At 42.3% G+C, this 26,822-nt stretch overlaps 1 protein-coding gene across 5 annotated transcripts in view; it reads right to left on the bottom strand.

Annotated features, from left to right (window-relative positions):
- The window catches only part of GCN2 (protein kinase family protein), a 71,907-nt gene that overhangs the window by 30,716 nt on the left and 14,369 nt on the right, over positions 1-26,822 (bottom strand). For 4 of the 5 annotated variants that reach the window (XM_059595292.2, XM_088513293.1, XM_088513295.1 and 1 more), the window contains 7 exons: positions 22,240-22,656; positions 21,645-21,773; positions 21,477-21,563; positions 21,312-21,398; positions 21,108-21,219; positions 11,610-11,727; positions 59-113 (listed from right to left, as the gene is read on the bottom strand). In XM_059595292.2, coding sequence (XP_059451275.2) covers positions 59-113; positions 11,610-11,727; positions 21,108-21,219; positions 21,312-21,398; positions 21,477-21,563; positions 21,645-21,773; positions 22,240-22,656 — 1,005 coding nt within the window. The remainder of the gene's footprint in view (positions 1-58; positions 114-11,609; positions 11,728-21,107; positions 21,220-21,311; positions 21,399-21,476; positions 21,564-21,644; positions 21,774-22,239; positions 22,657-26,822) is intronic. The other variant, XM_088513296.1, reaches the window with a different exon arrangement.

Below are 26,822 nucleotides of genomic sequence, written 5' to 3'. Positions count from 1 at the left end.
TCCAAAATAGATGAGAAATTATATAGAAAAATAAGTGAAGAACAAAGAGAGCACTTACCTGATAGTACCGGACAACATGTTGATGCTGCAAACGGGAAAGAGTGGCTACTTCCCTAAGTACCTCGCCATAATTGATGCATAAACAAATTTTAATGATATTGTAAGAAAAATATTTTAAAAAAATAACTTTTACAGACAAAAAGTGATAAAAACAAAATAAAACTAAAAACCAAGGATATGTTTGGTAAGGGTTTCAAAAAGTCTTCTCACTTTTCCAAACCAAAAAACACACTTTCTCAAAACATTTAACGAACAAATCACTTTTCAAAAAACAAAACACGACACACTTTTTAGAAAACTATTCACACCTTCTTATAGGAATATTTTGAGAAAAAATGTTCTTAATTCTCCAAGGGTAAGGATTGGCTTATTATTTACAAAAAGATTAAAAGAGGGAGAGAGATAAAGAACGGTGGCCGCACGACCACCCCCAATGAAGGAGAAGGGTGGCCGCGCGGTCACCCCAACAGATCAAGGGTGGTCTATGGCCATCACAACCTGACAGGGATGGTTGCGCAGCCATTTCAACTGGACAAAAGTTGGCTATGTGGCCACTTCAACCAGATAAGGGTGACCGAACCCCTCTCCTCTACTATGAGTGGTCGCATGCCCACTCTCTTTTTTTTTTTTTTTCTTTATATTTTACGAGTAGGAAGTCACCTTCAAAACCTGTTTGTGTTTTCTCAAAATAAGGATATTTAGTGTTGATTTTGTTTGAAAATACAAAACACTTTCCAAAAATTTTATCAAACAATTTTCTTAAGTAAACCCCACAAAATAATTTTTTCAAATGTGGACCCCATGTTGGGGAACCAACAGAATGAAAATTGTTGTAGTCTGAATGAAAGGTTATAAACATCAATGAGTTGATAATAGGTTATTAGTAGATCAAGAACTAATGGTTAAATTTACTTATATGCAGATGGCCATAAAAAACGCACATTTCACAGGGCCTGTGATTACTCTATGATCCTCAAAATAATGGGCCCACAATGAACCCTTAACAAATTTGACTCCTAGACACATGATTACACCTGCCAATGTAGTACTTCGTGTCATTCAGATATGGCCATAATTAGTGTCCCTAGTTATGGCATGTTTTTGTATTATAGCTATAGTATCTTGTAATTAATAGGTTGATTTTAATTACCTTATTTGTTCTTCTAGATTAGGGTAATCGCTGAGATACAGCCTGTAATTAGCTATAGAATTCTTATATAATATGAGCAACCCTCACATTGAGAGGTATTCAGTTCAATTGACATGGTATTAAAGCCAAAATCTTCTAAATTAGGGTTGTTTTAGGTGTTGAGTTACCTGTTGAGGGATGTAGGAACAGTCGAGTTGTGATTCGAGATTTCTGAGTTGGGTTAGGATTGCACTGTTGGTTTTGTTTGGCGGTCGGTAACTTTAGGGGAAGGTGTTGATAATTCTGGTGTTCCCAGCGATCTGTGGTGGTCATCGATTTGGTGCTGTCAGTGATTTGGTGTTGTCGGCAGGATCTAGAGGGTTATCCCGGCGATCTGGTGTTGTCGGCGATCTGTGGTGCTATCGGCAATTTGGGGCTATCAACCGTTTGGTGTTCATAGTGGGTTGTGGTGACTTTTCGGGCTGGCAGGATCTGGGGGGTTATCCCGGCGATCTGGTGTTGTCAGCGATCTGTGGTGCTGTCGGCCATTTGGTGTTGACAGTGGGTTGTGGTGACTTTTGGGACTGCTAGCGCAGTGGAAGCGTGGTGACCGTGTGGACTTTGAGCTTGCTGGGCTTGGGCTGTGTGAACTTATTATTCAGGTTGGGCTGCTGGACTTGGACTTGCTGGGCTTAGGCTTGGTTGCTGTTTAGGGTTGATGATTGGTGTTTGACTTGTGTGGACTTGGGCTTGCTGTCCAACAAAGCTGGTGGGCCCGTTACTCCTTTATCAAGTGTTTTAATTTCAAATTTTTTATTTCATCATCGTCTTCTAGCGAGACTTTTGGGGTCCGTTTTACTGGAAAAAATTATTCTGCTTGGGAATTCCAGTTTCAATTGTTTGTCACGGAAAAAGAGTTGTGGCGCCATATTGACGGTAGTAATCCAGCTCCTACGGAGACTAAGGAATTGGCTAAGTAGCGGGTCAAGGATGCACGTGTGATGTCCTGGATCTTAGGGTTTGTTGATCCTCTTATTGTGCTCAATCTGAGGCCCTACAAGACTACGAAGACTATGTGGGAGTATTTGCTGAAGGTTTATCACCAGGACAATACCGCACGCCATTTTCAGTTGGAATATGAGATTGCTAATTACACTCAAGGCAATCTCTCCATTCCAGAGTATTTTTCTGGTTTTCAGAATTTGTGGGGAGAATTTTCTGATATGGTTTATGTGAAGGTACCAGCTGCATCTCTCTCTGCTGTTCAGGCTGTTCATGAGCAAAGCAAGAGAGATCAATTCCTGATGAAATTGCACTTTGAATTTGAGGTTACTCGCTCAAATTTAATGAACCAGGATCCTTCTCCATCTTTGGATGTTTGTTTTGGAGAATTACTTCGCGAGGAGCAGTCTTCTCACACAGGCTACGTTTTAGCAAGAATCCAACCCGAATCCAGTAGCCTATGCAGCCTATGGGAAAGGGAAGGGTAAGGATATGCGCTAGGTCCAGTGTTTCAGCTACAAGGAGTATGGACATATTGCCGCCAACTGTGCAAATAAATCTTGCAACTACTGTAAGAAACAGGGCCACTTTATCAAAGAATGTCCCACTCGGCCTCAGAATCATCAAGCTACCGCCTATCAGGCTGCAGTGAACACCTCTTCTGCTCCAGTGATGTCCTCAATTTCTTCTTCTGCAGCCGGATCAGCTGTTCTTACTCCTGAAATGGTCCAGCAGATGATTATGTCAGCCTTTTCTTCCTTAGGGCTTCAAGGTAATGGTACTATTTCGTATAAGTCTTGGCTTATTGATTTTGTTGCATCCAATCATATGACCAAATCGTCTGATACTCTTTGCAATGTTAATCCTTCATTCAGAGATGTTTATGTATCTCCTGGACTTTCTAATAGTCTTATTTCACTTGACCAGTTAGTTGAAAAAAACTGTGATGTCCATTCTCTCGTGATGGTTGTCTTGTGCATGATCAGGTGTCGGGGAAGATACTCACAAAGGGGCCAAAAGTTGGTAGACTATTTCCACTGCACTTTTCAATTCCTAGTTGTTTATCTTTGGCTTGTAGGACAGTTAACACTTTGAACGAAATATGGCACAAACGTTTGGGTCATCCAAATTCTATTATTCTGCCTCATATGTTAAATTCTGGTTTGGTTTCCTGTTGCTTTTTCCTTTCTAACCTTCCTTGGCCCTTTGTGCTTCTTAGTTTTGGCTGAGTGCTGTGAGGTGAGTGCTGTGAGGTGAGTGCTGTGACGGCGCGTGAGGGCGCGTGTAGGGTGTTTGGAGCTAGTGTTTGCTTGTGTCATGGCTGGACCGAGGAGGTGGATGGTGGAGTCCAAGGAGTTTGAGGTGTTGATCAAGGCAGGGGCATCAGGAGTGAGAATTTTTGAAAGGAGCCGCAGAACCAAAAGGTCCATCTTTCTTAAAAAGGATGAGTTAGCCTGGTTGGTGAAAGTAGCGGATGATTTGGTGGCAGTGAAGAGCTCTGAGGTATTCTGGGATCAATCTAGAGCTGGATATCCCAGAATTATTGCACAGAAGAGCTCAAATAGGCATGGTTACTTCCTGACTGTGGAGGAATTCGATGGAAGAAAGAGATGCGGCTCAATCATCATCCCCGAAGGTCGTCGTGGGTTTGGGTGGGATCGCTTCATTAAAGAAATGCAAGCAGCTAACTTTTTTCTTCGTGGTCACCGAGTGATCAAGGAGTGCAGAGAGTTTAGAGGAGAAAAGGGTGAAAAGGAGGTAATGAAGCAGAAAAGCTATGCGGAGACAGTGAGACTGTCATTGAAGGCAACCCAGGAAGATAGTGAAGAATGGACAGAACCAGGTCGGCGGAACTATACGTTTGACAAGAGGAGCCTAAGACCGATGAAGACCCAGGGGCCAGCGATGGTTCAGGGAGTTTCGGGGGGGCTTCCGGTGGAGTATGTTATGGCTCCGACGAAGTCAATCTGGCCGGCGAATTCTGATAGAGGCCCGGTAGTGCCTCGCGTGAAAGATACGAAAGCTGGAGGTGGCGTAAAGCGTGTGACAAGAATTCCGGCGAGTGGGTCAGCAAAGCCGGCAGCGCAGTCTGAGCAGTTGTCAGTCTCTGGAAGCATGAAGGGACGGAAGGGGATGGGGTACCATGCTGGGCAGACCTACTCTGAGGTAGGTATTGAGCTCCTCAACGTGAAGGAGACGTTGAGTGTTCTGAAGAGAGAATGTGACGTGGGAATGTTTAAGATTGACAGGGTGATTAAGCAGATGAAGCTTAGTGGGCTTGGGCCGGGAGGGAAGGAAGTCGCAGCTCAGGGAAAGGCTGTATGGAAGGAAAAGGTGAAGGTTGGGCCGGGAGGAAGTACTAATAAGATCAGCAGCAGTTTGAAGTTGAAGAAGAAGGTGGTGTTTAAGCCAAGAGGGGTGGTGGGCTCAAGTGTGGGCTATAGTCCAAGCCCATTACAAGAGAAAGGTGGGTTGGCTACATTGGCGGTTTCTGGAAAACTCGTGACTGAGTCGCGAGCTCTCACGCCTTCACCGGAGTGTTCGACGTTGGCCGGCAGAGAGCAAATAGGGGAAGAGGGGGTTGGGTCAGTGGCAGAAAGGAGTCCCAGGGTGGTTGTCGGCATGTCTGTGGGGGATGCTAGCGCTTTCGGAGCCGGAAGGAATTTAAGTCCAAAAATCCCCGCAAGCCCGGTGACGGAACTTCTGCCCACTGGTAAAGATTTAACTCTTCTGACCTATATGAGGAGAAAGACTGGGCCGAAGAATAGGGACGTGTCAGAAGCTTCATCGTCGATGTCTGGGCAGTCGAAAGGGATTCTGGGACCATCGCCGGAATTTTCGCAGGGGGTGCCGGAGACGTTATTGTCATCGGAGAAGCAACAGACGGCGCCGGAGAAGCCTATGGAGTCCGGCCAGGCTGGAAAGAGTGCATGCTTGGCCACTCGGAAGTTTCTGAGGGGGAGCCCATCTCGTCGGAGTAGTGATTTGGCCGTGGGGGAGTGGGCTCAGCAGGTTCGTCAGGGGGAGGAATGGAGTTTGGCTCCGTTGAGCAATTTTGGACAGAATAGGGTGGATCGAACTTTGGCATTGCAGCTGTCTGGGTCTGATTCAGGTATGGAGGGGGATAAAAGTGTTGAAACAGTGGGGTTGGAGGATTTCGGAGCAGACACGATTTCTTCCAGCTGGGTAGTTGGTAACTGTCTCCATTTTTGCCCAAAAATTGGAGTTTCTGATGAGGGGAAAAAGGAGGAATTGGAGGATCTTTTTAAGGCTATCGAAGCTTCTAGAAAGCAGTACGATTCGAACTTGGGAGGTGCTTCTGCATGTGTTCCTGAACTCGAAGGCCTTGAAGAGATTGAGGAAAATGAGAGGGGCGCTTTGGTGGATCATGAAGCTTAATATTGTAGTATGGAATGTGAGAGGGTTGAATGCCCTCAAGAAAAGGTTGCGCATTAGGGGTCTTTTGAAAGAATGGAAAGTAGATGTAGTGTGCTTGATTGAGACGAAGATGGAGGTTATCTCTCGAGAGGTGATTCATAGTCTTTGGGGAGGTCAACATGTGGGGTGGAAGTATAAAGGTTCTAATGGTTTGTCGGGAGGGATGCTTATGATGTGGGATAGGAGGGTTGTGGAGTGTAAGGAGGAGTGTGTGGGACTTTTCACTTTGGCGTGCTCGTTTCAAAATGTGGAGGATAGATGGGTGTGGGCGTTTGGGGGAGTGTATGGTCCGAATGAGGAAGTGGAGAGAAGGGCGCTTTGGGATGAGTTGGCTGGTTTGATGAGGATTTGGGAGGTTCCTTGGTGCTTGGGCGGGGATTTTAATATTGTACGTTTTCCCAGTGAGCGCTCCAATGATTCATATTATTCATCGGGCATGATGGATTTTTCGGACTTCATCTCAGAGAATAATCTGGTAGATATTCCGATGATGGGGGGTCAATTTACTTGGTCCAATAATCAAGAAAATGAGAGTTGGTCGAGGATTGACCGGTTCTTGTTTTCTTCGGATTGGGAAGATCACTACCCAGCAGTTGTACAAAGGAGACTTCAACGCCTGCTCTCGGATCACTTCCCATTATTGTTGGATTGCGGGACTCCTTGTGGAGGTAAGAAGGGTTTCAAATTTGAAAATATGTGGCTTAAGGCAGAGGGTTTTGTTGATAAGGTTGCTTCTTGGTGGGGGTCGTATTTGTTTGAGGGTTTGCCTAGTTTTGTGCTTGCTAGTAAATTAAAATCTCTTAAAGTGGACTTGAAAAAGTGGAATGAGGAGGTCTTTGGGGATATTGGGAGGAAAAAGAAGGAGTTATTGGGAGGTATCCAGGAGTTGGATGAGTTGGCAGAATCGAGAGGCTTAGATCAAGAGGAGAAAATCCGGAAGGCGGACAAGTTGAAAGATTTGGAGAATACTCTGTTGTGTGAAGAGATTCATTGGCGTCAAAAATCGAAAGCTTTGTGGCTCAAGGAGGGGGATCGTAATACTCGCTTCTTCCACAAGATGGCTAATTCACACCGGAGGTACAATCGGGTGGAAGTGCTTCGTATTAATGGCGCTTTATCCGATGATCCAGTTGAGGTAAAAGAACACATAGTGCAGTATTACCAATCTCTTTATTCGGAACAAAGCTCTTGGCGCCCTAGAATGGATAACCAGCAGTTCTTGTCCATAGATGAGGAGGATAATAGTTGGTTAGAAAGAGAGTTTGAGGAGAAGGAGGTTTGGGAGGTGGTAAAAGGCATGAATGGTGATAAGGCTCCAGGTCCAGATGGCTTTTCCATGGCTTTTTTTCAAGCTTGCTGGGGAGTTATCAAACAAGACATTATGGCGGTTTTTGCAGAGTTCCATAGCAGACGTCAAATGGTGAAGAGCTTGAATGCAACTTTTATTTCTTTGATTCCAAAGAAGGCGGATGCGGTGGAGATGAAGGATTTTCGGCCCATTAGCCTGGTGGGAGGGGTGTATAAAATTGTGTCTAAGGTTCTTGCCAATAGGATGAAAACTGTTTTGGGTAAGGTCATTTCCTTTTCTCAAAATGCTTTTATTGGGGGTCGGCAAATCCTAGATTCCGTTCTTATTGCAAATGAATGTGTGGATAGTCGCAAGAAATCAGGGGTCCCAGGGGTTCTTTGTAAGTTGGATTTGGAAAAGGCCTACGACCATGTAAATTGGGACTTTGTTTTGTATTTGCTGCATAGGTGTGGGTTTGGTGGGAGGTGGAGGGCTTGGATAGAGTGGTGTATTAAGACGGTAAAATTTTCCATCCTAGTGAATGGTTCTCCGGAAGGTTTCTTTAGCAGCTCGAGGGGAATCCGGCAAGGAGATCCTCTCTCACCGTTATTGTTTGTGCTTGTTATGGAGGCTTTGAGTAAGATGGTGAATGCGACGGTTGACCAAGGCCTTTTGACTGGGTTTTCGGTGGGAAATAGGGTCTTGTCGGAGTTGATGGTCTCTCATTCCTTATTTGCGGATGACACTTTGATCTTTTGTGAAGATTCTATTGAGCAAATCCGGTATGTTCGTCTCATCCTCTTATGTTTTGAAGCTGTTTCGGGTTTGAGAGTGAATCTTGGAAAATCAAAGATTGTGGCCATTGGTGGGGTGGAGAACATTGGGGGCTTAGCTAACATCCTTGGGTGTAGTGTTGCCGAGTTGCCTATGAAGTATCTGGGTCTCCCTCTTGGGGCTTCTTTCAAGGATACGGCCATGTGGAATGAAGTGATTGAAAAGATGGAGCGTCAGATGGCAGGTTGGAAGAGAATGTATCTTTCTAAGGGAGGTCGCTTAACCCTCATCAAGAGCACTTTGGCTAATCTTCCGACTTACTTTTTGTCTCTGTTTCCGATTCCTGTAAGTGTAGCTAAAAGGATCGAGAAAGTCCAAAGAGATTTTTTGTGGGGAGGAATGGGAGATGAGCCCAAGTTGCATCTTGTAAGTTGGAACCAAGTGTGCAGCCCTCTTCGTTATGGTGGTCTTGGCATTCGGAAGTTGCACCAGTTTAATCAAGCTCTTTTGGGGAAATGGCTTTGGAGATACGCAAATGAAAACGGGGCTCTTTGGTGTAATTTGATCAAAGCTAAGTATGGAGATCAAGAAGGTGGGTGGTGCACGAAGGAGGCTTCGGGCCCTCATGGTGTGGGTCTATGGAAGCATATTCGTAAAGGGTGGAATTTCTTTGCCAAAGGTATTCGATTTGAGGTGGGGGAGGGTTCGAAAGTCCGATTTTGGCATGATATTTGGTGTGGGGACAACTCTTTGAAGCAAGCTTTTCCGTCCTTATACAGTATCGCTAGACACAAAGAAGCTTGGGTGAAGGATAATTTTATTGGGAGGAATGGGGTGGTTGAGTGGAATGTCATTTTCGTGCGATCGGTTCAAGATTGGGAGATGGACTTGATTTCTCCTTTTTTTGATCGGTTGTATTCTTGCAAGGTTTCCTTAGGCAATGCAGATCGTATTTGTTGGTCTTCTTCCAAGAAAGGCAAGTTCGAGGTTAAGTCGTTCTATAAGGCCTTGTCTTCTTCTTCTCACGAGGAGTTTCCTTGGAAGAGCATCTGGCGTACTAAGGCGCCTCAGCGGGTGGCTTTTTTCGGATGGACTGCGGCCTTGGGCAAAACTTTGACTCATGATATGCTGCGTAAGAGGAACATAGTGGTTATGGAGTGGTGTTGTATGTGCAAGAAGACCGGAGAGTCAGTCGATCACCTTCTTCTCCACTGTGAGCTTGCGAGTGCTCTTTGGCACATGATTTTTCAGCGATTTGGGTTGCATTGGGTCATGCCGTGCAGGGTGAGGGCTTTGTTTGCTAGCTGGTGGTCGGGAGGACGTACTCGAAGTGCGGTTGTGTGGAAGATGATCCCTCTGTGTCTTATGTGGTGTATTTGGAGTGAAAGAAATGCTAGATGTTTTGATAATTCCACTAGGACCATAGAGGAATTGACTCATTTCTTCTTATTTACGCTTTACTCTTGGACGGCCGCTTGGCTAGCTCCTTTAGTGATTAGCTTCTCTGATTTTCTTTTTCATTTCTCCCCCTCCTAGGCGCTCTCTGTTTTACACTTCCCGTGTATATGGGTTGCGCCCCTCTGCGCTTTTTTATATCATGATTACTTATCAAAAAAAAAAATGTTAAATTCTGGTTTGTTAGGCAATAAAGAACGAGTTTCTAAAAATTTGTCATTTGACTGTTCTGTATGCAAACTTGGTAAGAGTAAAACTCTTTCGTTTTCTTCTCATGGTAGTCGTGCTGCAAAATGCTTTGTTGTTGTGCATAGTGATGTATGGGGCATTTCTCCTGTAATTTCTCATGCTCGATCTAAATATTTTGTGACATTCATATATGATTTCAGTCGGTATACTTGGGTCTATTTTCTTCGAGCCAAATCTGAGGTCCTGTCTGTTTTTCAGACCTTTGTAACATATATTGAGAATCAATTTTCTACAGACATTAATATTTTGAGGTCTGATTCTGGTGGAGAATACATGTCCCACGAGTTTCATGATTTCTTACACCACAAAGGAATTGTCTCTCAGCGCTCGTCCTTATACTCCTCAGCAAAATGGGGTGGCGGAACGAAAGAACCGCCATCTCTTGAATGTTGTTCGCACTTTATTGCTTGAGTCGTATGTTCCTTCTAAATTCTGGGTTGAGGCATTATCTACTGCAGTTTACTTAATTAATCGACTGCCCTCTCAGGTCTTGCATTTTGATTCTCCTTATTATCCTTTCTATCACCAGCATCCTAGCTATCTTAATCTGCATACTTTTGGATGTGTTTGTTTTGTTCATTTACCTGCTCATGAACATCATAAACTTTCTGCTCAGTCTGTTAAATGTGCCTTTATGGGTTATAGTATTCGTCACAAAGATTATGTTTGTTATGATCCTTGTTCTGACAAATTTCGTATATCTCGTAATGTTGTCTTCTTTGAGAATCAATGTCTCTTTTCTACACATGTTGAATCATTGCCTGAGATTAGTATTCTACCTTGTTTTGATGAATTGCCTCCTCTGCCTGAGCGGTTCAAACCCGGAATTGTGTATACTCGACGTCTACCAACTTTGCCGCTTCCCGAGACTGACCCTTCATCTGAACCTGTTCCGACAACTCCTCCGATTGACCCGCCATCTAAGACAGTTCATAAGTCTGGTCCTCGACAATTTGCCAGAATATCACGTCCTCCTGATCGGTATGGTTTTTCCCACACTTCTTTTAATGCTACTTTGTCTTCTATTTCCATCCCTACATGTTTTTCCGAGGCTCCTAAATATGAATGTTGGTGGAAAGCGATGGATGAGGAACTTTGGGCTCTCCAAGACAATCACACATGGGACGTGGTTCCTTGCCCCTCTAATGTTAAAGCCATTGGTCGTAAATGGATTTACTCGATTAAGCTTCACTCTGATGGGGATTGGGCCGGATGCGGATTGGGCCGGATGTCCTGATACTCGGCGATCTATCATGGGTTAGTGCATGTTTCTTGGTGATTCTTTGATTTCTTGGAAGAATAAGAAACAAGCTCGCGTTACTAAATCATCTACTGAGTCCGAATGCCGGGCAATGTCTACTGCTTGTTCTAAGATTGTCTGGCTTCGTGGGCTTCTAGCTGAGCTTGGTTTTTCTCAATCTGCTTCTACGCCTCTTCATGCTGATAATACTAGTGTCATTCAGATAGCTGCTAATCCTGTTTACCATGAACGTACGAAGCATATTGAGGCAGATTGTCAGTCTATTCGGGAAGCCTTGGACACTCGTGTTATATCTCTTCCTCATGTTTCCACTGATCTCCAGATAGCTGACGTATTCATGAAGGCCATGACACGACAGCGTCATCAGTTCCTTGTGGGCAAATTGATGCTTCTTGATTGACCAGCATCAATTTGAGGGGGGATGTCATTCAGATACGGCATATATATATCATATATATTTAGCCATACTTAGTCTCTCTAGTTAGGGCATGTTTTTGTGTTATAGCTATAGTATCTTGTAATTAATAGGTTGATTTTAATTACCTTATTTGTTCTTCTAGATTAGGGTAATCGCTGAAATACAGCCTGTAATTAGCTATAGAATTCTTATATAATACAAGCAACCCTCACATTGAGAGGTATTCAGTTCAATTGACACTCCGCAGGCTGCTTAAAGAGGCAAACATTATCCATGCAATAGATAAATAACACTTATCCAACACAAACTTGAAACTTTACTCACTAAAACAGTAACAATAGACTGCAACATTTGCTACATAACTTCTTTAGAAAACTCTTCTTTTTATGAATAACTTCTGTAGAAAACTCCTAATGCAATACTGATTTTCTTTTACTTTACCATTAATGTCATATAAAAGCTAAAAGGCCAAAATATTATAGAGTTCACCTTTCTGAGGTAAATGACTATTAATTCCCTATCTAGATAGAGTTACCTCAATATTCGATCATTAACAGGCAGGCTTTCATCCTTGAGGCGAATTTTCTTCACAGCATACTGTCTTCCATCTAGTTTATTTTGGCACAGCACAACATGGCCAAAACCGCCATGACCTGTTTTTGCAAGTTAAGACTCGTAATTGTTGCAATAATTACAGAAAAAGGGCCCAGCCAACCAACAAAATGGCCATGTCTAAAACTTTCCAAAGCAAACTCCCCGAAAGGAAAATAACACCAATAAGGTTTTGTTGGAACTGATCCAATAAACAAGGAATTTAGAAAGAAATAACTTTTTTTTGATAGATAATCAGAGAAGGAAAAAAAAAAAAGTAATATCAATTTATAACAAGTTACTCTTTTCAGGGAAGAAAAAACCAACAACAATTCAAAGATGAGGAACCACTCAAATTTTCCTTTAATAATGAACAATCTCATTTCCCCTTAAAGCAAATTAATTCAGTGTGTTCCCATCTATTGCTGCTGTGATCATAGATAATCTCTTAGCAGCATCTAGCAAATATACAATCTCTTCTCACCATGTAGCCATTGTACATAGATAACTGTCGACCCTTCACCAGGGAGCTTTCCATGGAATGAGATCAATGCTTCCATGATCGCTAAAACCTTTTTGCTTGGACCGCCATACCTCAGAATGTTATGACTATTGATAATCTTATTAAGAGGAAGCATATCATGCTAACCTGGTATGTGAAAAGAGACGGAAATTGTTCATGTAGCATGGTCCAATTGCTTAGAAGCTTTACACTATATTTGGTAACACTTTTCAATAAGTGTTTTTCACTATTTAAACACTAAAAACGCTTTTCAGACATAGTTATCCAAATAAATTTTCAGATTGCACCCCACAAAAAACAATTTTGAGTTTTCATTTGCAAAATACCATTCAAAACACAATTTTATATAAAACAAAACACAAAACACTTCTAGAACACTTCTCCCACCTTCATATAAAAATGTTCTTAAAAACACAAGCTCAATTTTTAAAAACAAGTGAAAATACCTTTGAAAACAAGGTTCAATCTTTCATGCACAATACAAATGGAGGCTGATCTCTACTTAAATCATAATAAAAAATATTTAAAAAAAAAAAAAAAAAGTGGCGGCCACCCCTTCACCAATGGTGGGGGAGGTCGAGGAAACAAACTCAAGAAACTAAAAGAGAAATATATAAACTCATTCAGTGATTTAATAAAGACTCAACATTCAGGGAGTAATTTAGTAATTTTCCCCTTTTCTTTGTTTGTTTATGTTTCCACTTTTTTTTTTTGATAAGTAAGAAGAAGTTTTATTAAAGAAAAAGGAAAGCGTGAGGTGCCCCTATTTACATAGGAAGTATTCAAAAAAAAGCCAAAGCTAACCCACTGAAGAACCCCAAAAAAACCCATCCAAAACAAGCTCCCATGGAATCCAAAGCTACCCCCAGAAAAATCCCAATAAACCCACCCAAAAACCTCAAATAAACACACCAACGCGATGCCCACTAACCAAACACCTCACACCCACACAGAACGCTAAGACACAATAGTCTTGCCCTTCTTTCTCCTAGAAGACACACTAGCAATTTCATAATTAATGGAGCTTTCTAAATTTAACAGCTCCCTCTTGCCCTTAGTCCTAGGCCGCGCGACCTCCATTTCGCCGTAGAAAATCCTCTTTCACGTCATCCAGCAACCCTGAATTCGGATCCTCCTCTTCATCGCAATCCAACACCCAATCAAGGGGATCGGCGGGGGACAGCTCTCCATCCCAATCGTCATCTTCCTAATCCCACCCAAACCTGAAAGCTTCATCCAAAACCAAAGAGCGACCACTCACTACTCCATCATCCTGAACAGCCAAAGACGAAAAGGAATGCGACTCCCCTTTCTAAGCGACCACTCACTACTCCATCATCCTGAATAGCCAAAGACGACAAGGAATGAGACACCCCTTTCTCTTTCAGACTTTGGTTAAAAAACCCTCGCCGTAGAAATCCCCTCATCGGATTTGAGTTCTTAGAAACAGGCTTCACTTGAGCTGCAACAAGTGCAACCTCCGATGAATTCTGAGCAGTAAGCCCTGCAACTGGTTTGCATTGGTATTGTACCCGCGGAGCACTAAAAGATTTCACCGCCTCAAGAAGAAGAGATTGTATATTGTACCCACGGAGCACTTTCAATTTTTTTTTTTTCCCTCTAAGAAACACTTTTCAAACGTGGTTATCCAAATAAGTTTTCAGATGTGGACCCCACAACATATTTCAGTCTTCAAACATTCGAAACACTTATCAAAACACAAAACAGAAAACACTTTCCAAAACACAAAATGGAAAACACTTTCAAAAACTCATCCAAACCCTAGTGTTTGTTGTTTTCTAAGTCACTAGTAACTTGGGAGAACAATAGTCTGTCTTTGACCCTCTCTAGCTAGCATGGAAACTTAGGCAAGCAAAGTGATCAATTATCTTGGGAGGCTGCTTCTTTGTTCATGTTCCAAAGAATATACCCTACACTTGAAGATTTGAAACTTTCTAGAGTCATTGCATCTTTAGTTTTCGTTTCTCCCTGAGGAGGTCTATCTTGCGTACTACTAGTCTCCATTTCGATTTCGTAGACCTGGTTGCATTTAGTTTCTTCATTCCTGTATAAAAGGAGGCCTCTCTTGCATACATTTTATGCTATGACTGTACTTGCTTAATGTCTTTTTTATCTCTTTTTTAAAAAAAAAAAAAACAAAACAAAACAAAACAAAAAAAAAAAAGAATTGTTCTAGTGAGATGTACCCCGCCCCCCCCCCCCCCAATACAACTCTTTGTGAGTAGTGCGTTATTAAAGAGGCCAACTTTTTTCATTCACCATCACCATTTAAGAAACAAAGAGAATCAACACAAGGATCAACAAAAAATATTCCAAAAGAAATTTTAAGTGATGCAGCTAAAAGCATTCACAGGAAAGTCTTTCTTTTGAAAAGTAATATTCAAGTTTTATTAAAAGCGTAAGGCGTCCCTACGTACACTGGAAGTATACAAGCGAAAACACCTAACTAAAAAAAGAAAAACGACCCACCCAAAGCCCTCATCACAAACACCCAAGGCATCCAAGAGTAACCCATAGAACTATCCCACAGAACCACCCAACAACCCTCAAAACCCACACAGAGCGCTACAACACCATAGTCTCGCTCTTCCTTCTCTGAGCGGACGCGCTAACAATGCCATAGTTAATGGAGCTTTCTACATTCAACAGCTCCCTTTTCCCCTTAGTTTTAGGCCGCGTGACCTGTATTTCCCGTAGAAAATCCTCTTTTGTGTCAACCAGCAACGCCAAAATCGGATCCTCCTCTTCATTGCAATCCAACACCCAATCAATGGGATCGGGGGACAAATCCCCATCCCAATCATCGTCTTGTTGAACCCACCCAAACCTGAATGCATCATCCAAAACTGAGGAGCGGCCCCCCACAACTCCAACATCCTTAATAATTGAAGACGACGAGGACTGAGAATCCCTTTTCTTTTTCGGACTTGTGTTAAGAAACCCTCGCCGTAGAATTCCCCTCATCAGACTTGAATTCTTAGAAGCAGGCTTCTCTAGAGATGCAATAGGTGCATCCTCCAATGAAATCTGAGCAACAAACCCCACAACAGGTTTAGATTGGTATTGTACCCGCGGAGCATTAAAAGATTCCACCGTCTCAAGAAGAAGAGAATCTTTCACCTGAACTCCTCTTTCCTTCTTTGCTCTCCAGTAGTAACTCAATGTCTGCTTGAATACCGGAATCCCACTACCTAAAGACAAGCGTAATCTCTCTCCCAAGACTAGCGCCCCTTCGGAGATTATAGCAGAATTCTCCGGCACAGAGACCGATCCAGATGAAAGCGTAGAAGAGGGATGGACTGAGACAAGAGGATCAGAAAAAGTCACCTGGTCAGACCCCTTAGCCTTCGGAGACTCCAAACCATGACCAGAATCACAATATGAGTCCAAAACTGGTGCTGGAACCATGCCCAGATCTGATCTGGGTTCCGAATCGGGCTCAAGCCCTGATTTGGAGCCAGGATCCTGAGCATGATCCAAACCGGAATCCGATTGGGGATCCGACCACTAACCAACCCTGAATCCAACCCAGTATCCAGCCCATGACCCAACCCGGAATCCAACCTGATAACCAGCCTTTGATCCAACCCAAGATCCAGCCCTTTGTCCAAATTGGATTTTGAGCCAGCAAGACCCAATAAACCGGCCTTGTTCCGCTTCCCTTTGGGCTTCAGGACCAGCCCACCTAAGATCCAATCCAGCTCAGAACGAACTTGACCTAGATGCTCCTTCACCCATCTATTGTCAATAATACCTAATACCCTTCATCTTTTTCCTGCTCATCGTAGCAACAGCCGCCACAAGAGGACTCGTCAAACAACACTCCATTTTCATAGCAATCCACAGCAAATCGCAACTCACTCCGTCGTTCCCTGTCTCAAAACAAGTGGCCACCAGGAACACATCAAGAAGCCACATCGATAAGAGCTTCATCCCAACAGCTTTCACCACGACACAAGAAGTCGATCTTAGAACTTCCACAAAAGACCTCCCAGCCTTAAACCCCAAAGAGGACTCACTCTGATTCACTTGAATCTGTTTCCCTGCCAGAAAAGGGACCTCAGATTTCGAAATTCCAAACTTATTAGCTTGAATCACCAGCATCTGTCGCAGTTCACGCGCAAACCGACACCAGCCCCGCCCATGACGACCCTCTGGATCCAAATGATCCCTTTCCTTTCGCCTTCCGCACAGACAGCCACCTCCAAGAACCTACCTGCCTTGTTACCACTCCCACGCACCATCAACGCCTTCTCTTCCTCGTGAAAAGACTTGACAAATTCATCCTTTACCGGAGACTGCACAGCCTCTTCCACCGTACCCAACAACCAGGCAGCACCTTGATAACCCACAAGAATAACCCTTACAAAACCCTTCCTTCTTTCCTCTAGACGAAACTCTGAAAGCCCTTCCTTCTCCGAGAAGCTGAAGGTTTTCGCTTCAACGGAGAACTGTCGCTCCATAAGCAACTCAAAGGACCAGCCTCCAAGAACTCGGCAACATAACAGTCCGAAAATGAACTAACCCTAACGCACAGCGCTACCACGCGCCACCTCTACGGTGGTAGAGGCAAGGACAAACGAAAAAACGTGAAGAGAGAGGATTTATGGATATCCATGAGATCATCTATATTGAAAAAGTCAATAACATAGGACAGTTCCAAGATGCAAAAGTAAGAGAAACACAAAAGACACAACTCCAAGAAGAGTTTCTTGATCACGATAATCATATTGTTCCTTTCATTACAACCCAAATGCTAGTGGATATTCACTAAAGCTTGTCACCACTTATAATATATGCCTGTGAACTCAAAAGACACTGAAGAGGAGCACTCTAATCCCTAAACAATTGGATGACTAATCTCATATCACACTCATCATGGAAAACTGGATAAATAGGTAAGTGACACTGCAAATTAAACATTTAGGAAATCAAGGATTATAAAATAGATGCATTTTATGTGGTCCAAGATCACTGCCAACAACCATGACAAGAACTCAGATTCAGTTTTAAGAAAAATGTTAGGTAGAAAAGAACAAAAAAACATTTGAAGGTTTGCTGTTAATTATTTTTATAAGTAATTCAATCTCGTTAAAAAAGAGTATAGAGGCGCAACACTAGCTAAACAAGAAGTATACAAGAGAAACTCCCTATTAGGGAGAAAAAGACGAACACCCAAAAATCAAAGAAACTAGAAAAAGGCAAACTATTTTGCGTTTTTATCCAGCTGTAAAGAGATTTGAACATAATCTTTTTCAGCTCTACAACCAAAGTCTCTCGATCTTCTAAGATCCTTACATTCCGTTCTCTCCAAATACACCACATTAAATACAAAGGAGCCAACCTCCAAACTTCCAAAATGTTACAACATCCCACCTCACCTTTCCAACTCACCACCAACTCTCTCACCCCTCTAGACATAACCCAATCAACATCAAATGCATGGAAAAGCGAACTCCATGATTCTCTTTGTTAGTAGAGTTATTAGGGTTAGTAAGTCATTAGGGTTTGAGGGTAGTTTGGTCATTGTGATATTTTCCTCATCCTATATATTAGGATGTTTGTATTAGGTTAATAACAAGCTGAATAATACAACAACCTCCTGTTCTCCTTCTAATCTTCTTACTACGAACCTATTAACATGGTATCAGAGCTAAAGATCCTGGGATCGAACCATGACTCCTTCAAATTACCCACCATTTAAATTAAATATTCCACGTGTTGGGCCTAACCTATTAAAAGGGAGTTTGAGCCCACACGTGAAGGGGGGTGTTAAACTAATGGTTAAGTCATTAAATTTCTCTTTTCCTATAAGCTTAAGTTTTTAGGATAGCTGGTAATTTAACACTCTTGCTACTTCACAATGAACTCTCTACTTTTCTAACACATACAATACCAATCAACCACTATGGCGTTCATCTTCCAAAAGCTATCTAAAGTCAAGATTTTTCCTAATGTCATCGTCCACAAAAAGAAGGCACTCTCGAAGGAGCCTTAACTCTCCAAATACATTTCCATTTCAGAACTACATATGATCCATGACCGACTCGTCCTTGCAACGTGCAATGCTAAACAAGTCTGAAAAAGAAATCTTCAAGGATTGTTCCCAACACCACAAATCATGCCAAAACCTGACCTTTGACCCATCTCCCACCCCATATTTATCAAATCTTGAAAAAAGGTCTCACCCCCTGTGATGTCCCACATCGCCTGGGTATGGAGATGAAGATGTATGTATACTCACACCCTTCATGACAACAACGCGTTTTAAAGCCGTGATAGTCATGATCCCATCAGAACTCCGCAGTTAAGTGAGCTTATGCGAGAGTAATACCAGGATGAGTGACCTCCTAGGAAGTCCGGTTCGGGGGAACCAAAAGCGAAAAATATTGTGTGTCAATAGAGTGGGGTGCTACAAAATGGTATCAAAGCCATTACCTAGCTTGAGATGGAAGAACGTGCACAAACCCATGAGGGTCGCTAGAGGGCACTCGCTGGGGCGCCAAGAAAGGGCTAATCCCATGAGGGTCACCAACGGGGACACTGGGTCCTAAAAGGAGATGATTGTGACGTCCCACTTCACCTGGGTATGGAGATGGAGATATGCTTATATGTATACTCACAAGTCACACCCTTCATGACCACAACGCATTTTAAAGCCGTTATGGTCATGATCCCATCAGAGCTCCACAGTTAAACGAGCTTATGCAAGAGTAGTACCAGGATGGGTAACCTCCTAGGAAGTCTGGTTTGGGGGAGCCAAAAGCAGACAATATTGTGTGTCAATGGGGTAGGGTGCTACAAAATGGTATCAGAGCCATTACCCAGCCTAAGATGGGATAGCGTGCACAAGCCCATGAGGGGTCGCTAGCAGGCACTCACTCGGACGCTAAGAATTGGCTAATCCCATGAGGGTCGCTAGAGGGGACGTTGAGTCCTAAGAGGGGGTGATTGTGACGTCCCACAACGCCTGGGTATGGAGATGAAGGATGTGCTTATATGTATACTCATACCCTTCTTGATAACAACGCGTTTTAAAGCCGTGATGGTCATGATCCCATCAGAACTCCACAGTTAAGCAAGCTTATGTGAGAGTAGTACCAGGATGGGTGACCTCCTGAAAGTCTAGTTCGGGGGAGCCAAAAGTGAACAATATTGTGTGTCAATGGGGTGTGGTGCTACACCCCGTCCTTATATATTTCTACACTCTCACTCCGAAGGGCTCTGGTACCTCTTTAGAACATCAACCTCACCTTAAACCCCAACCCACATATTGACCTCCCCATAAACTACGACCCACCTTTCAGGAAATAGCCTCCATTTTAGTCTCAATCAAGCACACAATATCTGCTTTCCACTCTTTCAAGAGACCCCTAATCCGCAATCTTTTCTTGAGGGCATTTAACCCTCTCACATTCCATGCAATGATGCTTGGCTTCATAATTCACCATATCGACCCCTCCCTCTACCCCTACCTTGCACAATTTCCGTCTAGCACCTGTCACAATTAAGGGAACAACCTAATCTCTTTAACTCCCTATTTCCTTTAGGAGTAGGGATATTCGCAGAAATGCCCCCCAAGTCAGAATCAGGCTGCACTCTAGAAACTTCAATAGAATTGAGCAAAGCCGCCAAATTCTCCTGTTTCCCCTCAACAGCACCGACCTTCTTAGGGATAAGAGTCACAAAAGTTACTTAATACTTTTCTCAAACTTCCCTCGACTATGAAATTCCTTTAAAACTTCCATGGCGTCCTCTTTCAAAACCTCCCAACACTTCTGGAAAACAGCTATAGAGAATCCACCAAGGTCCGAGGCCTTCTTATCATTCAAATCCCTCACCACCACCTCCAACACTTCACTCTCCTCAAAAGATATATCCAACCAATTTCTCTCATCCGTATCAATGGAAAGGATAGTCAATTGCAGAATTGCATAATATGCTCCCTTATTTCTGTAGAATCATAAGACATAGACCCATTAATATATAAAGAATTCATCAAGTAATTTCTTCGATGCAAATTTGCCATCCGGTGGAAAAAGGTAGTGTTTTTATCCCCCTCTTTTGACCAAAGCGCCCTTGACTTATGCCACCAACTCATTTCTTCAAGAAGAATAAACCACTCCAATTCCCTAAAAATATCTTCCTTCCTCAGTTAAAGGTCTTCCTGTGCAATAATATCCAACTCATGAATATCGTCCAAAAGATCCTTCTTTTGATTCCCTACATTACCACAAACCTCATCATTCCATTTCTTCAAATCCGATTTCAAGGCTTTCAACTTATGCGCCAACACATAACTAAGAGATCTCTGAAAACTATAGGACATCCCCCATGTTTTCACCTGCTCCACAAAACCCACTAATTTCAACCACATATTCTCAAACTTAAAATACCTTCTACCCCTACCCGACACACCACAATCCAACATCACAAGAAATGATCTGACACAACTCTAGGGAGTCTCCTCTTAGAAACATCAGGAAATTGTTCTTGTCATTCCAAAAATAGAAGAAACCTATAAATTCTAGACCATAACTAAGAATCACCCATCGCTAACAAAACAACAGAACTGCAAAAAAAATTCCAATGAATTTCTTGTTGGAATGCGCCCTCATACCCCCGCCTACCACCTCATGACTACTCTTGCTACCAACTCATCTCTCCTAAAGTTACAATATCAAAACTAATAACCATATAATCATATTTCCTTTTTAGCCCACTAAGTATGATAATTTTAAGGAAATTTTTTGAGGTTTCAAAATAAATTTCAAATTAAAGCTTGATTTTGATGGCCACATTAAAGAGGAACCTATTGCACCACCTAAAGAGATTGTAAACTATTGTGATAACTAAATGTAAAACAAAGGAAAGACAGCTATAGGGATTTTCCTTTACCAAGGGATTTTAGCTCCTCAAAGTCATTGAGAAAGCGAGAGCTTGGAAGAGATGTACTCGGCTCTCCAAAATCAACGGTGGGCTTCCAAAATTGAGACATTCTTGATGAATCCTAGACAAATCATTAAAACAAAGAACATGAATCAGCTTTAGAAGCCATATTCTTGTTGCAAGAAAGAAATAAAGAGAAAGGATGTGGCCAACCATATGTTTTTGGAAAACATGATCAAAGGTTTTGTTAAATGTCGAAGATGGTTTTGAAGCTAAATCGCGAGCACATTCTGAAATGATCTGAAAACCAAATTAACAGAAATCAGGATCTGTAACAGACATTACTTATCAAAATTAATCATAATTTTCATTACACACCCCTTGATTGTACAGCTCTGTGGTTATTTGTGGCAAAGAGTCAGCCAATGGTCCTCCAGAAGCACATGCGAGGCGAAGCAGATGAACCTAATGTAAAAAAACACACCCATCCAAATTAGGAATAAATTCTACATGTTACAAAACAATAAGAGAAAGTTCAAAGTTTACCACTATTAGATCCCGTTCAACCATAGATTCTTGGTCATGACCCACAGAAGCATAAGGAAGCGACACAGAAGTCTCGCTTCCAAACTCACCATCATCATCTTCTGTTGTCCGTCTCTCAAGGATAAACTGCTGTGAAAGGTTAAACGATTTGTGTTATGGTAAAATAAAAAATAAAAAGATAGATATCTACCATACAGCATGAGGCCATAAAACCAGAATGACAGTAAAGAAACAAGAATATATAAAATTTCTTATATAGTGTAAATGGTATCATTCTATACCTGTAAAATGATTCATTCCCTTTCGCAAACTAGTGCTATATTAATTCCATCTCCCCCTCCCCCTCCCCCTCCCCCTCCCCCCAGAACGATAGTAATTAGCTTTGTGGAATGATTGCACTCCACTTCTGAAGAGTGAGAAAGTTTTACTAAAAACAACAAGGGCAAAACCCAAGCACACAGGAAGTTTTCTGCAAGAAGCCCCTACTAGCATCATTACTCACTAGGTCCAAACATGCATCTTAACATGACATTTTTACAAAATCATGCATCAATCATCAAATACAGACACACTCCATCAAGTCCATATTACTTACATCTTTCTCATCATCTGTATCGTTTCCAACCAAATCCTCTTCTAGAGACCTACTTGAATCAGTAGAAGATATGCTCTTATTGCTATCTTCGGTCTCTTCTTCAAGGCTATCTAAGATGGCAGTAGAGGAAGGTAATAATAAACCTTGCTTTGTATCCTGCATTTTCAATTGCTTGGCACTCTTATCAGGCTCCTTTTGCTGAACTTCATATCCAAGTTTAGCACCCCCTACTGGATGGGGTTGTACTGAAGAATTCATTACACTTTTCTCATCCACTACGAAACCCCAATTCCATGACTCTCCAGAGCCACTGAAGAGGTCTATAAAACCATAAACAAAAGGTCCCCTCTTGTTATTTGAAGCTGCAATTTCCTTCTGAAACAATTCACCACTGCCATCCGTGCTTGAGCAGACAACCTTCCACAAGAAAAAGATAAAACATAAATATTAAGCAATTAACAAGCAGAAGGGGTAAACAAAAACAGTAGCATTTAACACAACCAATTCATTAAAAAAAATCAGAAAGCTACATGTCCTATCAAATTTAACAAATTACTACATCATGCATATAACAAGCCTCTACACCCCCACCCCCACCTCCCCCCCACCCCCAAAAAAAAAAAAAAATGCTGAGCAATTTTGAAAAAGAATGTGAGAAGTTTCAAATTCAGACCTACAATATTAGTTACCCACACATCAAGAAACATTTAAACCCCTTAGAAACAGTAAAAATAGATATGAAAACAAAAATTTCCATCTGATTCCAGAAAGAAATGTTCCATCTGGGAAATGAGAGGTGTTGCATCCTTTTATAGTAAGAATAAGTGACGCAACAAATAGATACAGGACAACCACAATGAAAACTGTTGAGAGGTTTGCATGAAGAAGGTTTTGAGAAAAGAGGAGGCTCGTTCAATGTTACGTAGCCTACCTCAAACATATTATTATATAAGCTTAAAGAATACATCAATGACCAAACTACCCTCAAACCCTAATACATTTTTCTAACACTCCCCCTCAAGCTGGAGCATATATATCATATAAACCCAGCTTGGAACAAATATACTCTAACCGGTTACGACATAAAGACTTTGTAAACATATCAGCTAACTGGTCTCCAGACTTCACAAATACTGTAGATATATCTCCATTGAGTATTTTGTCTCGAATGTAATGACAATCAACCTCAATGTGTTTAGTCCTTTCATGAAAAACTGGGTTAGATGCAATATGTATAGTAGCCTGGTTATCACAAGATAATGGGATAAGAGTAGCAGCCGAGAAACCAATCTCCTGAAGAAAATGTTGTAACCATGTCAACTCAGTAGTCATATCAGCCATTGCCTTGTACTCTGCTTCAGCACTAGATCGTGCCACCACTGTCTGTTTCTTTTTCTTTTTTTTTTTGATAAGTAAAGATATATTTATCAAAGGCGCAGATGGGCACAACCCTAGTACACCGGGAGTATACAAGAGAGCGACTAAGAAGAAAAAGAAGAAGAAAACATAAAAAGAAAATCTTGGAAGCTGATCACTATAGGCGCAAGCCAACTAGCAGTCCAAGTGAAGAGGGTGTACAAGAAAAAATGAATAAAGTCCTCTAAATTCCTGGCCGAGTCCTCAAAATTTCTTGCATTTCTCTCGTTCCAAATGCACCACATGAGGCAAAGAGGGACCATCTTCCACACAACGGCGCTACTAGTTTTACCACCCGTCCACCAAGAATCGAACATCTCCTTAACGTTACCCGGCATAACCCAACACAAGCCAAACCGAGTGAAAATGGCATTCCATAAGGTGCGCGCCACCCCACAGCGTAGAAAGAGATGGTCAATAGACTCCCCATTTGATTCACACATGCAACAACGATTTATCACCACAATACTCATTTTCCGAACATTGTCCAAAATAAGAATCTTTCCAAGCGCGGCCGTCCAAACGAAAAAAGCAACTTTCGAAGGAGCCTTAGTGCGCCAAATACTTTTCCAAGGGAAAGGAGTGAGGTCTTTAGATGCAATGATCCTATAAAAAGATCTTACTTCGAAATTGCCTTTCCGAGAATAGATCCAACTTATTCTATTCCCCCCTTCCCCACCAATTGGGTGCGAATACAATAGCGAGTAAAAAGAGGCCAATACCTCCACTTCCCAATCATGTACCCTGCGAGTGAAGGAAACACTCCACTGAACAGAGCCATTTGAGCATTCCCTATTGTCTGCAATAGACACATCCTTATTGGTGGCAATGCTGAAAAGTCCAGGAAAAACCTTCCTGAGAGGCATGTCACCGCACCAGATATCCTCCCAAAACTTGATATTGGACCCAAGACCTGGGACAAATTTAATGTGGCCTTGGAACGACCTCCACCCCCTACAAATGTGCTTCCATAACCCTACTCCATGCGATCCTCTGGGAACCCTGGAGCACCAACCTCCCCAAACCGCACCATACTTTGCCACCAGGATCTTTCTCCACCAAGCCTCTTTCTCATGAGCATATCTCCACAACCATTTTCCCAGTAAAGCTTGATTCATCAAACGCAAATTCCGTATGCCTAAACCTCCCTCAGTGATCGGATAACAAACCTTATTCCAACTGACCAGATGGAACTTAAACTCATCATCAATCCCACCCCATAAGAAATCGCGTTGAATCTTCTCAATGCGCTTCGCCACTGATGCCAGAATAGGAAACAGAGACAGAAAGTAGGTGGAAAGATTGGATAAGGTGCTCTTAATGAGAGTGATCCCCCCCCCCCCCCCCCTTAGATAAATACAAGCGTTTCCAAGAGGCCAGCCTTCTGACGTATTTCTCCAACACATCCTCCCAAATGGTCTTGACCTTGAACGAGGCCCCCAGGGGGAGACCCAAATACTTTAATGGCGTAGTAGCTGTACCACATCCCAAAATACCAGCCAGCATGCCCGCATTGTCCATAGTGCCTACAGGGACCAAAGCAGATTTGGTCAAGTTTACCTTTAACCCCGAGACAGCTTCAAAGCAAACAAGTAAAGCACCAATATTTCTTACTTGACCCACAAAATACCAGAGTATCATCAGCAAAGAGGAGGTGAGAGACGATAACCTGATCCGCTTCTCTAGCCCCCATTGAAAACCCAGAAATGAGACCCCTATTTATCGATGCATCAATCAACCTGCTGAAGGCCTTCATGACCAAAACAAACAGGAATGGAGAAAGAGGGTCGCCTTGCCTCACACCTCGTGAACTATCAAAGAAGCCGGACGAAGATCCATTAATCAAGACCAAGATTACCACCGAAGAATGTGCAATACCCTGTAGTAGACCGTCTATCTGAAGGAGAACTTGCCCAATCTGCATCAGTAAAACCTTCTACCCTAAGTTGTCCATTTGGTCTATACAATATTCCTAGACCAGGTTGTCTCTTTACATACCGAATAATCCGAGTAACAGCTTCCCAATGTGAAACCCAAGGAGCCTCCAAGAACTGACTGACAACACTAACAGCATATGAAATATCTGGCCTAGTGATAGTAAGATAGTTCAACTTCCCAACTAGACGACGGTACCTACCAGGATCTTCAAATAATTTACCTTCATCCTTTAGTAATTTCTTATTTGGATCCATTGGAACATCAACTGGTCGAGAACCCAAAAGACATGTCTCTTCTAATAAGTCAAGTGCATACTTTGTCTGGAATAAGTTGATACCTGTTCGAGATCTAGCAATTTCAATACCTAGAAAATATCGAAGTTTGCCCAAATCCTTTGTATGAAATTTATCCTGTAGGAATTGTTTTAATAGGGCAATACCTCCTGAATCATCTCCAGTAATGACAATATCATCTACATATACCACAAGGAGAATATAGCTTGCACTAGTATGTAAGTGGAATACTGAATGATCTGTCTGACATCTCTGAAGACCAAACTTCAATACCGCTTCAGAGAACTTTCCAAACCATGACCACGGTGATTGCTTGAGACCATACAATGCCTTTCTTAATTTACAAACATAGCCCTGAGACTCCTCCTAAGCGACAAACCCAAGTGGTTGCTCTATATAAACTTCCTCACTCAAGTCCCCATGTAGAAAGGCATTTTTGACATCCAATTGAAACAGTGACCAATCAAGATTAGTAGCCATGGAAATAAGAAGACGAATAGATGAAATTTTGGCTACTGGAGAAAAAGTGCCATCATAATCAATACCATACGTTTGCGTATAGCCCTTAGCAACCAACCGAGCTTTCAATCTTTCAACCGAACCATCAAGATGAAACTTAACTGTGTAGACCCATTTGCAACCAACAGTTTTCTTATTAGGTGGTATGGAAACAAGCTCCAACATCCCATTGTGATGCAAGGCCTTCATTTCCAATTCCATAGCTTGCCTCCAACCAGAGTCAGATATTGCAGCCTGCACCGTCTTAGGAATAGAAACACTAGAGAGATGGGAAATAAAACAAGAAAGTGTAGGAGATAAAGAACTAGTGGAGACGAACTGACTGATAGGATGTTGGGTAGTGCAAGAACGTTTACCTTTCCGTAGGGCAATAGGCAAGTGGTCGGATGGATGTGCAGGCAGCGGATCTGGAGACGA

Source organism: Corylus avellana, chromosome 2 (assembly GCF_965113065.1).
Source record: "Corylus avellana chromosome 2, dhCorAvel1.hap1.2, whole genome shotgun sequence".
NCBI classification, from domain to species: domain Eukaryota; kingdom Viridiplantae; phylum Streptophyta; class Magnoliopsida; order Fagales; family Betulaceae; genus Corylus; species Corylus avellana.
Note: the sequence above shows the minus strand (reverse complement) of the source record. Positions and strands in the feature narration are given on the sequence as shown.